This window comes from Podarcis bocagei, assembly GCF_964188305.1.
Source record: "Podarcis bocagei genome assembly, chromosome: 5".
In the NCBI taxonomy this organism is placed as follows: Eukaryota; Metazoa; Chordata; class Lepidosauria; order Squamata; family Lacertidae; genus Podarcis; species Podarcis bocagei.
The window spans coordinates 58450075-58463250 of NC_138129.1; the positions used below are offsets into that span (position 1 = coordinate 58450075).

General features: G+C 41.3%; 1 protein-coding gene across 6 annotated transcripts in view; it reads left to right on the forward strand.

Annotated features, from left to right (window-relative positions):
* The window catches only part of OSBPL9 (oxysterol binding protein like 9), a 69349-nt gene that overhangs the window by 55402 nt on the left and 771 nt on the right, over positions 1-13176 (forward strand). For all 6 annotated transcript variants that reach the window (XM_081193153.1, XM_081193154.1, XM_081193150.1 and 3 more), the window contains 13 exons: positions 2957-3050; positions 4098-4202; positions 4785-4944; positions 6311-6423; positions 6840-6958; positions 8045-8130; positions 9136-9310; positions 10660-10744; positions 10928-11038; positions 11885-11948; positions 12041-12181; positions 12304-12382; positions 12762-12853. In XM_081193153.1, the coding sequence (XP_081049279.1) occupies positions 2957-3050; positions 4098-4202; positions 4785-4944; positions 6311-6423; positions 6840-6958; positions 8045-8130; positions 9136-9310; positions 10660-10744; positions 10928-11038; positions 11885-11948; positions 12041-12181; positions 12304-12382; positions 12762-12853 (1424 nt within the window). The remainder of the gene's footprint in view (positions 1-2956; positions 3051-4097; positions 4203-4784; positions 4945-6310; positions 6424-6839; positions 6959-8044; positions 8131-9135; positions 9311-10659; positions 10745-10927; positions 11039-11884; positions 11949-12040; positions 12182-12303; positions 12383-12761; positions 12854-13176) is intronic.

Below are 13176 nucleotides of genomic sequence, written 5' to 3' on the forward strand. Positions count from 1 at the left end.
TTTGACGACTATGGAATCAACGCTTTTGTGTTGACATTACGTAGTGTTTGGTACAAGGACTGAGGAATTAGTATTCCAGAATTTCCCAGTTCTTTGTCCCAACTGTTTCGTCCTTACTGCTGTTCTTCAGGCACACCATTCACAAATACTCTTCTGAGATTAATTAGAGATAGTATTTATTAGAGTGGGAGGAGAGGACCAAGATTTCTCCTTTCCTATGGGGAAAAATATTAGTAACTAACCGTGCTCGTAATTATACCTAATGCCATGGTAGTTAGCCATCAAACACATTCTCTCAACTGGCATGATTTTTGTGTTAGTAGAATTAATAATACTGACTTTTAAACACAACTCATTTTGACACTGAACAGTAAAGCATTATTTCAAAGATCCATAAAAGTCTTTAGAATAGGAGTGGGCAAGCTGTGACCATATGTTGTTGACCTCAGATTTCCATCAGCCCTCACCATTGGCCATGTTAGGCAGGATAGATGGGAGTTGGAGTCCAACAACTGGAGGGCCACTGCTTCCCCACCCCTGCTTTAGTGCAGTGAGGATCTGGGCAAAATATCAAGGCGAAATATATCAAGGCGATCATTCCAGTATGTTGGAAGTTAGAGGCATAACAAACATTCATCTTTGACAGCAGATTCTATTGTATAAAGTCAGTTTCCAAACAACCTCAGTGCATTTAAAATTAGAGTCAAATGCTATTTTATAATAGTTAAAAATGATAATGATCAAAATAATTTCTAATTAATTTCATTTACTGACAGCAATTTGGCCTTGTCCAGTATTTAGGGTGGTATCCAATACTGTTCACCCACTAATGAAAGGAATCCAGCCACAGAATAGGAGAGGGAGGCAACATTTGGAGATTCTCTATCCACCCACGTTGCCTCTAAATCTGCTCTGGAGGGCCCCCCATCCCCCAGAACAGATTTAGAAGGCTGGGGGGGGGGGGGAAGGGAGATTGCTGAAGATTGTCTCGCTTCCCATTCCACTGGCAGATTCCATCCATCAGTGGATTGATTGCATTGGATGCCCTCCTTTACTGTTGCTTAAATTTATTGTGCTGCATAGATTTAAAGCTGTTCCATATCTAGTTCTTCCTCCACAGGAAGCTAATTCCAAAGTTTAGCCATTGCCATTTTAAAAGCAGGAAGAGATTACTTGCTGCAAGAAGCATTTCTTGCCCCTGAAGTTACCGTATTTCTCAAGTTCTGAGTTGTTCCCATATAATATCACAACAGTCCTTCAATGTGTGTGCAGAAAACCAGCTAACACTCTTGCTAATCATTTGCAAAGGAAAAACTTATCTGCTTGTACTACCCTCAAATGCTCCCCTTCTCTTCATATCTTCAAGGACTCCTCATTATTATTTTTGTTGCTGTCCTACTTTTCCAGAAAGAAGCTCATGTTCGGTTTAGTCTGTGTCTAATCTTCTTAGTTACTGTTTTTCTAGGTTTATCTTTCTTTGATATGAAATCTTGTACAATATCTGGATTTAAATGAATCTTATCAGATTGTGTTGTCTGCCGAGTTTTCAGGTTGCTGACTGCTCTAGCCTTACCTTGTTTTCTTTCTGACCGTGTGCTCTGCAAATGGCGGGATTGTTTTAGGTTTAGTTTTTAAATATCAGTAAAGGTGATTTCAGTTGTATTTAACCCACACATTTAGAACTCTGCTGACAGAGTTTGAACAAAATGAAAAGTCAGCTGTTTCCCAAAGGCATCACTTGCAGTTTGTTTAGTATGGTGGATCTTGGCATGCCTTCACTTGTACCACATAACATGTGACCAGAGCCCCACATCCGTACCCATCATATACCCAACTACCTTCATTTTTCTACTCTTTGAAGCAGATCTATCCTAGTAGATGTTACATGTATAATGAGGGCACATATGATAGGGTTGCCATATTTCAAAAAGTGAAAATCCAGACAAAAATGTTGTTAAGCTTTTTTTTGTTTTTGCTGAAGTTGTGTTGTTCTCCCCCACCCCCAAATCTAAATAAACAGAGAGGCCTTTAGCTCTTTTTAATGAAATTTGCCAAAATCTCCCATTTCCAACATGGGCTGCCATATGTCTGGATTTTTCCAGACATTCCAGCAATTTCTGCCTGGGCGCTGTTTAATAGGGCCGAATACCAGCTATGTCTGGGAAATTCAGGATTTGTGGCAACCCTAACATATGAATACCGAGCCCGCCATATACTGGAAATTTTCAGTTTCATCAGTTTTTCAACTTGCTGAAAGTATTATAGTCTTTTCCCCTTTAAAATAGTGACAGTTGGTGCACTATGTTAATTTCCTGTCCTGATCAAAGTGACATCAGTCCTGCATCAGAATCTGGCAAGTGTGGTAGTGTGTGAAGAGGTCTTAAGGGGTATTATTATTAAAGGGACAATTGCTTTTCTGAAAAAGAAAATTGAAGGTGGAAAGATAAACGGAACTGTGTCTCAACGTAAAATGAACTAGTGCGAAACAAGATCAGACAGTGCATTATGCTTTCCCTCAAACTGCAAAGGAGCAGAATGAAATCTCTGAGTCATAAAACATATTCATAGTGACTCCTGTTCAAGATTCTTGACAAATTCTTATGGCACCATGTTCAGTAGTACTTCTGGAATTGTTGAGTATCTTTTCTGAAAGCAGGAGTAAACCACAATCTCTAGATTGTCATCTTTTAGGGTTGCTATCACATCAGTACGTTAAAAATTAAAGCTGGGACTCCTGGGTTTTATGATAAGATTATTTATATTTACACTTAACTAAATTCACTTTCAACTTGCTACTACTATTCTGTACAGACCACTAATGCTTGGAGAACATTTGCTGTACTTCTGTCACTTTGCATTTCTCTCAGGAATTTGCTATTGCATTAAGAAAGTTCCTGCACGGAGCACACACCACTGTGGTTCTCAAAAAAGGTTTAATTTGTTTTTTGTGTCGTAGAGCACTATTAATCCTGTTGATGCAATATATCAACCTAGTCTATTGGAATCTTCAGTGATCAGCACAATGCCTACCCAAACTGTCTTACCTTCAGGTATAGTATTTGTAAACTACTTGTGGAAATGTTTGTTTCTGAAACTTATGAAAATTTAATGTTTAGTATTAATAGTAGATACCCTGTTTCCGCTCAAATGTGATTTATTTTATATGCACTTTCTCCCACTCCCCCCGCATCCCTTTATTTCTTACATACATGCATAAAAATGTTAGGCTGCCGCCACACCAATTCCAGCATGATGAACAGCATGCAGACGGGCTAGCAGTGTGGGTGGCAGGTGACCCAAGGAAGCTGTTTAATGAGGGAGGGAGGTGCTTCACGAAGCAGTTTGGCTAAGCACCACCCCTTTAAAAGAGGATGGGGCTTGGGGCAAGCGGTGAAGGGATAGTTGAAGTGTAAAGGGAGGAGGGTTTTGTCAGGGGTGGGGGAGAGGGAGTTGGCAGGTACGTGGGGTTGTTGAGTGGAGCTGGCAAGGACAACCACCCCAGTAGAATGCATATACAGTGGTACCTTGGTTCTCAAACTTAGTCCGACCCCCGAAACGGTTCGGAAACCAAGGCATGGCTTCCGATTGGCTGCAGGAGTTTCCTGCACTCAAATCGGAAGCTGTGTCGGACGTTCGGCTTCCGAAAAACGTTCGCAAACCGGAACACTCACATCCGGGTTTGCGGTGTTCGGGAACCAAGGTACCACTGTATTCGCTGAATGTGGTTGCATAAAGGACGTAGCTTATAAGCTGTTTGTGCTGTGCTGTGCTGTTGCTGTGGAAATGAGCTAACTTTATTCTCTCGCTGAAGTATATTTGACTCTTTCCTCTTGTACTCAAATTAAATGATTTCTTTTTACAAGTGGTGTTTTTATAATCAGTTCACATAGTAGTGTGTTTGCATTCCCTATCTTCATTGCCTGTTCTTTGCATTAAAGATACTCAACTAAACTAGGAAATGTGGTAGAGCAGTGAGCTTTCATCTTCCCACACGGAGAGTAGAACAGCAGAATACATTCTGTTCCTAGGATGATACTATGAATACGTCAGGATTTTTGCTTACACAATTTCACTTGTCACTTTGTAATAACTTTTAGAACCAACCCAGCTTTGCAAATCAGAGCAGCGACCTTCATCCTTGGCAGTTGGACCAGTTGTAGCATTAATTGGAAGTCACCAGACTCCAACACCAAATAGTACAGGTATAGCACAAATGCTTATCTTGTTTCAAAATACACTCCCGCAGTTTGGTGGGAGTGGGGCGCCCGTGGGCCTCCAGATGTTGCTGGAATACAACCCCCATCCTTTCTGACCATTGGCCGTTCTCTCTGGAACAGATGGGTGTTGTAGTACCGCAACATCAGGATTTGAATGGTACCCCTTTTCATGATGCACATGCTTTATTGGTGATTTCATAGGCTCCCACTATTTCCAAGTGGATGGAATAAAACCCTGGTGATGTTCTAGACCAAAGTGGCTAACCTGGTGCCCTCCAGACATTTCTGGACTCGAACTCCTATCCGCCCCAACCTGCAACAATCAGGAATGCTGGTTGGTGTGTGCTGGTTGGGAGAGACATGCCTTACATCCAATCACCTCTGTTACAGGTCTCTTCCATTCCTTTGATTGTTGTCGTTACTTTTTAAAAGATACTATGTTTAGATCTATTTATAAATCATTATTGATCTTGAACTTCATGAGCTAATAAAAGTTCAGCTACTTATGTTTTGTTTGAAAACAACAAACTGGTTTTTTTTTTACATTTATATGCATAATCGTTACAGGAAGTGGCCAGTCAGCACCTAGCAGCAGTTTAACTTCTCCGAGCCATGCCAATATTTCTCCAAATACAGTTCCAGATTTCTCTTACTCCAGCAGTGAAGATGAATTTTATGATGCTGATGAATTCTATCAAAGCAGCTCATCCCCAAAGAGATGTTTGGAGTAAGTAATGGGAAGCCTACGAACACTATTTTCCCTTGAGAACTGTCAAAGTCGGTACATATACTGAACACATTCCATGCATGTAGCAGAAATCATTAGGACAGTGGTCAGTGCTCAGTGATGTCCTTCTGCTTGCACAACAGGACTTATGGTTTCTTACCTCACTCCTGCAGCTGCCTCTGTGCCCTCAAAATCTGTTCCACAGGATCCCCAGACCCTCCGGAGCAGATTTTAAGAGGGTGCAGGGGAGCGAGAAAGGAAAGATAAGCTTCATTGTACAAGTGGGCAACAGATCAAACTGTGTTGGATTTAACCCAGGATTTTTACTCCACTTTCTCACTTTCTTAAAAATACAAATTGAGAACAATTCCGATTTTTTAAATTCATACTGTGAATGAAGCAACTATAATGTGCCAACATTATGCCCTGCGTGGATATGAAAATTGCACAATTTCTTATACAAGCTAATGGAAATTGACGTTTTATTCATGAGCTGCTGTGTGGTGCACAGAGGTGTTCCTCAGTTCATAGACTTCAGCCATCAACTAAGTAGTGAGTTGCCTATAGCCATCTAGCCTTTAAACTCTGCTAAATCTGACCCACCATATACAGGCCTAATTTGGCCTGGCGGGTGTCCTAATTTGCTCAACAGAGACAGTTCCTCCCACCCCTGATGTCAAATGTAATGGCAGTCAAAAACAAAGCTGCAAAGGAACCAATTAAGAGTGCTCCTGGCAGGCAGAGTTTTAATTTGGTGCCCTTTAAATTTGGTGCCAAGTACAGGCTTCACTGGGATTGGTTCCACTTGGGAACTCCTGAGGGCGGTCCCTGCCAAAAGTAGGGGTTTCTATCAGCACTAAGTACAACTCCCACTGCAGGTATTTTCCTTGTAAGGAAAGAATCAGTGCACTTTGAGTGTGCTCCAGTTTTTTTCCTTTGTAGTTGGGCCACTATGATGTCAGGCAGTTGACCTGCCTGTCAAAGTGACCAACAACATAGAGTAATGGCAGGTAAATTCTGATAATATATGTAAAGAACTTTTATTTATAAGTTAAGGAAGTGGAAGGCTGCTGAACACAACAGAGGTTTCCTTTTTTACCCACTGCAGCCCCCTGTGTTCCCTGAAAAGCCTCTCTTGTGGGTCAGCAGACTCTTGGAGGCTTAACCTCTGGCTACAATGCTTAAACCTTTTAAAATGCTAAATGAAAGTGAACTATTGGCCTTCCTTTGGTCTCTTTTCCATACCTTAAAGCTGCTCTTTATCGGCCCTGGAATTTAGTGTTTCTCAGCCATTCCCCAAGTGTGGGAGTTCTTCACATCCTTATTGTGTTTGTAATGGTCTAAAATGCTTTGTATCTTTCTGTAGCTCTTCAGGGCCTGGGGCAATCCTAACTCGTAGCAGCACAGGAAGTAGTATGAAGCGCCCAGACACAACAGAGTCCCTCAACTCTTCCATGTCTAATGGGACAAATGATGCTGGTAAGAGAAGTCCGCAAACCATCCAGGACCCCAACAGCGCTTTGCTACAAATTGCAGCATGTATAGATACTACAAAAGACTCCTTTTTCTTCTCTATGCTAAGTAGCGAGGATAAATTAATCTTTATCTGCATGCTTGCTTTCAATATCTCTGCTATTGTTAAGGCGAAAAAACAATGTTTGCCTATCTTGGCGTATTTGATAAGGTGTGGGGAACCTTCCCCCACTTGGGCTGACAGTGGGGGGGGCCCAGAGCCCTTGTTTTCTCTCCCTCTTTTTGCCACCTTCTTCCTCATTTTCTCTCACACACATGAAATTAAGGCAAACAGGTTCCCCACCCCTTAATTAGATTTTAATTATTTGAATGTTTTCTACTTCTTCAGTGAAGCATGTGTTGAATGCAGTTTATTATTACAGATCTGTTTGATCCCCTTGACGATAGAGATGACGATAATGAAGGGGAGTCTGTGGAAGAACACAAGAGCGTCATCATGCATCTTTTGTCACAAGTTAGGTTAGGAATGGATTTAACCAAGGTAAGAGTCAAAAGGAGGTCCATGGAGTTTGAGCAGTTAGTGGCTTTAATTGCTTTGAGTGCAAGAGTATTCCGTCATCAAATAAATCAATTTTGCATCTCCTCTATCCCAAATCCTAACTATGATTGTTGAATCTGCATGTGTTAAACCTGCACAAACTTGTTTGTAAGTAATCTCTTCAATGGCATGGATCGTTACATGCTCAAATTCAACACATGGTGGCATCTAGTTGCTGCACTCTTACAATGATATTTGCACAAGATGTGCTGTTCACACTGCAGCCCAAAGCTCTCCCTCTCCTAAGGGTTCCTGACTTTGGGGGGGGGGGGTGCCATAGAACAGCCCTAGTTGCTTCAGCATTTAATGTTAGGCTTGTTTCAGTCTCATTGAAATTAATTTGACTGGAGCACTGAACTTGATTTCATGGAGACTTAATCTTACGGTTTTTTATTGATCTCATCCACATGTGATAGTAAGTCATAGTCTTAAAAAACCTCACAAGTAATAAGTAAAGAATTTTAATACGAAATTCAAAAATTACAAGGAGCAAGCCTTGGTTTCTGCTCATGGTGAGTGCTGGTTTTTTAGTAATGCTAAGCCAGTTAGCTGGCTGGCTTACCATTACATACTGAAGAGCAAATCAGGCCCAATTGAGCAGCATGTTCATTATTTATTGCCTTTAAACTGAGATAAGTAGTGATTTCACACATCTCCAAACAGGTGAAATGAATAGAGTTTCCAATGTTGTTTCTGTTTTGGATTATCCCCCATGCTCAACATTCTGGGCTGTTCTTTTAATAAACAATGTTAGGCACATAATAGGTTCCTTCTTTTGCAATAGGCTGATCACAAACCAGAAGTATATTATGTCCCTCCTTTTAAAGTTTCTTGGATGTATTGTGTAAAATAATAATAATAATCCTGTATTGGAAAGGACCATCTGCCTTTTAACTAAGTGTGGTACCATCAGTAAGTGCGGACCCTTACAAATGTCAAATTATGCTTAAGCAGTTTTGAGCAGCATTAAGACTTAAGTGTTTTTTAGATAATCAAATCCTTAAGAGTCTTGTGTGTTTCTTTCCTCAGGTGGTTCTTCCAACTTTTATTTTGGAAAGAAGATCACTTTTAGAAATGTATGCGGACTTCTTTGCACATCCAGACTTATTTGTAAGGTATTCTCAATTTTGTTTTCATACAGCTTATATACCTGCAGTAGTGCAAGCTTTATATTCATTTGCACGGAATCCAAGCACGTGGGTGCACAGCTCCATTTCAGTGGATGCATTTTTGTCTACGGACCATGATCTAATTTGAACATATACATGATTTGCTGCCTACTTGTTAGGCAGATCCAGCTGCCTCTAGCAATACAGTGGTACCTCGGGTTAAGTACTTAATTCGTTCCGGAGGTCCGTTCTTAATCTGAAACTGTTCTTAACCTAAAGCACCACTTTAGCTAATGGGGCCTCCTGCTGCCGCTGCGCCACCGCTGCACGATTTCTGTTCTCATCCTGAAGCAAAGTTCTTAACCCGAGGTACTATTTCTGGGTTAGTGGAGTCTGTAACCTGAAGTGTATGTAACCCGAGGTACCACTGTATTGGGACTGAAACTGGGCAGCTAGTTTTACATTGCTGGTAAAGCATTTTATCTTACAGGTAGGAATGGTAAGGTCTTTTATGTGCAGCTAAATCATCAGTTAGTGGGACGCGGGTGGCGCTGTGGGTAAAACCTCAGCGTCTAGGACTTGCCGATCGCATGGTCGGCGGTTCGAATCCCTGCGGCGGGGTGAGCTCCCGTCGTTCCGTCCCAGCTCCTGCCCACCTAGCAGTTGGAAAGCACCCTTAAGTGCAAGTAGATAAATAGGTACCACTTACCAGCGGGAAGGTAAACGGCGTTCCGTGTGCTGCGCTGGCTCGCCAGAGCAGCTTCGTCACGCTGGCCACGTGACCCGGAAGTGCCTTCGGACAGCGCTGGCTCCCGGCCTCTAGAGTGAGATGAGCACACAACCCTAGAGTCTGTCAAGACTGGCCCGTACGGGCAGGGGCACCTTTACCTTTACCTAAATCATCAGTTAGATTTTTTTCTCTCAGCCCAGTTTTAAACATCTTGAATAACTTTTTTGTGGTTTCAATTTTTTAAAAAAATATCTTTTGTTATCCTGTTATGTCTTCTCTAGTATTAGTGACCAAAAAGATCCAAAGGACCGAATGGTTCAGGTGGTAAAGTGGTACCTCTCAGCTTTCCATGCAGGAAGAAAAGGGTCTGTTGCTAAAAAGCCTTACAATCCCATCCTGGGAGAAATATTCCGGTGTCACTGGGTGCTGCCAAGTGTGGAACAAGAAGAAACTTCGGTTAGTAAAAATTACTTAACAGTTTGTTTACAAAATGCAACTTTTTTTAATCTCAGCCATTTCATAAGAGCTTTAACTCTCATTTCCATTTTGTTGAGAGGAAGGGACAGTTCACCATTTTTAAGTTCAAGGTGCCTTGAATAACCCAGAGCTTGAGAAATTTAATTTTTCTTATTCAGCGTCAGACCTCATACTGTCTTTTGATGTGCCATCTGTCTTTTGATCACTTTCTCAGGATATCTTTCTAAGTAATTTGTCTAGCATTTAGTTCAGTTATATTCCACGTTTCCTCCAGGCAGCTCTAGACTACATACATGTTTTTCCCCCTCCCATGTTATCCTCACAACCCTGTAAGATAGAATAAATAGTGACTGGCCCGTGGTTACCCACTGAGCTTCATGGTTGAGTGAATATTTGAATCTAGGTCTCCCCGAGTTACATTATACTTTATTGACCTATGCAGTCTAGGACCCTTGTACCTACGGGACCGCCACTCCTGGTATGCCCCATGGAGGACCTTAAGGTCCACAAATAACAACACTTTGGAGGTCCCAAGCCACAAAGTGGTTAGATTGGTCTCAACTAAAGCCAGGGCCTTTTCAGTACTGGCCCCGACTTGGTGGAACGCTCTGTCACAAGAGACTAGGGCCCTGTGGGACTTGACATCTTTCCACAGGGCCTGCAAGACAGAGCTGTTCCGCCTGGCCTTTGGTTTGGACTCAGTCTGACGCTTATGTTTCCCTCCCCTTATGGTTTTGTTTTATGGGCTACTATTAAAATGAGGCTGCATTTTAAATGGGGGACTTGTAGATAGCATTGAGGGCCTTTCCAGACTAGTTTGCTTCACATTATTCATTTTGGGAGAGAGCACATTTTCTAAATGATACTTCATATGTGGGCAAATGCAATGACTTTTCCTAGTTGGTGCATCCAATCTGAGAGTAAATTTTGTGGAACAAAGTTTGTCCACCACTGGATGATGCCTTCTAATCCTATGCAGACATTTCCCACACCACGCATGGTATTTGACCTGGAATGCTCAGGCCCGCCTCCCTTGTCATACCCATAGATGCTGATTACATAGACCATACCCATGTGATGTCTACACATCATGCTGTAATGCACTTCCTCTACTATGCAAGTCATACTGTGTGCCCAAATTTATTTCAGTCTCTTCCTAGGCATACAAATCATGCACATCCTAGGTAATAGCATACATTGTGCCCTTGTGTATTTTACCCTTTATTCTGTGCATCCTTGGAAGATTTAGGTAGGGAACAGATCTGAATACCTCAGTATACGTGTTTAAAAGACTGTATATCATGTAACATTGGAATACCTCTTTATAGGAAACTCTGGCAGATGGACCACTTCCATGGGTTACTCAAAACAGTGTAACATTTGTAGCGGAACAAGTTTCTCACCACCCTCCAAGTAAGTGAAGAAGCCTATTGCATATTATTAAAACCTCTGTTTTAAGGCTGGTGTTTAGTCAGTGTTGGGTTTTGCTGCTGATTTTTTACTTGGGAAGTAAATAATAAATATCAGTTTGTGCTTTGCAGGTGTTTTATGCTGAATTTATTGCTTTATAGTTTACCATTTCTTTCTGTCCTTAAGTTTCAGCATTTTATGCAGAATGCTCTAGCAAGAAAATACAGTTCAATGCCCACATCTGGACTAAGTCAAAGTTCCTGGGAATGTCTATTGGCGTTCATAATATAGGCCAAGGTATGTCTAAATATTCTCTAAATAAATGTATTTATGAGAAAGTATTTGATGAATTATTTTTTCATGCTGGATAACATTTCTCATTGAAGGCTGGTGGCAATCACAGCAGTAGTCACAAACCAATACAGAATTCTTTGCGTCTTGCTTTTCATTATAGAAAATGTCTCACTGTATACTGATTGCCTGCAGCAATGTTTGCAAAGGCTCCAGCCCATCCTGATACCATGTATTTTTGGCTTTAAGTCCACAAGGCATCAACTGACCCAAGAGAACTGAAGTCACAATATGACTGGCATTAACTATGGGGCACATAGTTCAGCAGGTGTATTGTCTGTAGAAGATCCCCATTTCCAGTTTTAAGGGGGAAGGGAACCACTTGGGCCGCAGGGATCAGAAAATCGTCTGCCCAGACCTCATAGAGTGCAGCTACTGCAATTGATAATATTAAATGTATGGCTGTTGTTGCACTGTCTTGCATGTTTGTTCTTAAAACATGGCAACAGAGCAAAAAGTAATGGGGCAAACAGGAAATAGATTTATTGGACCTTTGGGGGGAATTCAGAGAACAATGATTAAAGATTCAGATATGCTGCCATTTCTTTTCATTATGCTATCATAAATTAAGAACTGCAAAGGTGGTGGGAGAGGGAACTGTGAAATGCCCAAAACATTTCAAGGGGCAGGAGCATAGGTTCTCTTTTCTGGTTCCATTGGCTTAGTTCTGCAACGGAAAATAACTTGCAGCCAAGATTTTCATGGCAGCATTTTTATTCTTCTGTGGTCCTTTGTCATCTTATTTCATATGAAAATACTGTCTTATTCTCCTAATGCCCTATTCTCTTGCAGGGTGTGTATCATGCCTAGATTATGACGAGCACTATATTCTAACATTCCCCAATGGTTACGGGAGGTAAGTCACTTCACACTTTTCGGCAATTTATTTTATGATAGCAAATGTTTCTTTTCCTAACTCTTTAAGGGCATCTTCTGTTACCTTGACAGATCTATTCTCACAGTGCCATGGATAGAGCTGGGAGGAGAATGCAACATTAGCTGCTCCAAGACAGGCTATAATGCTACCATAATCTTCCACACGAAACCTTTCTATGGTGGGAAAAAGCACAGAGTTACAGCAGAAATCTTGTAAGTATATTCAGGGGTTTTAAGCAACAAACTCATTTCATACTTGTGGTAGTAAGAGAATAAGACACAAGACATGAATACTATTAGTAGTGATGGATCCTGTTTTTTATCTTTTCTTTTAGTTCTCCTAATGACAAGAAATCTTTCTGTTCAGTTGAAGGAGAATGGAATGGTGTCATGTATGCCAAACATGCAACTGGGGTAAATCATCCCTTTTTCTGTTTTGTTTTAATCAATAGGCTAGACTAGAGGAACATGTTGTGGCACTCAAAGAAAATACTGATTATCCAAAGCATGTCATCTGAATGCCTTTTCCTGTTGCTAGTAAATTGGCTTCAGCCCAAAAGCCTTTTAATGGATTTAACATCCCAGGGGGCCAGCCGAGTGAATTGCGCTTCTTGCTGGTTGAGGCTCAGCATATTTGGGGGCTGATATTGATGCTAGACCATGGCAGCTGACGGCATCTCTGCTGTGAAATTTAATTGCGCCAGAGAAATTTTGCAAAACTTAATGATAAATAAAACCTAGATGGTGAACAAATTGAAAAATATAAACAATAATAGTGCTATTCTTTCTTTAGGAGAATGTAGTCTTTATAGATACCAAGAAAATGCCTATCATTAAGAAGAAAGTAAGAAAACTAGAAGATCAAGAAGAATACGAATCCCGCTGGTAAGCATAACTCTTCTTCCTCCCTACTAAAACCCAGACCTTCAGGTAAATAGAGGTTAGTGGCCTGTATCCTGAATTCTTGCCAGCACAGTTTCCCTCACATGACACTCCTACTGGAATTAACAGGGAGGGAAAGGTGGTGTGTTTGCGGACTCCTCCTTCCACCTAGGTCCCCTGAAAACAGAGGAGTGGGGCAGGGGACTGGTTACAGAGGAATCACCAAAATGCTTCTCCCTTCCTCCTGCAATAGCCGCTGCTGGATCTGTCTTTTCTGTAAATGGGATCCCTTATATTTGCAGAAGAGACTCTGGGTCTCATAAATC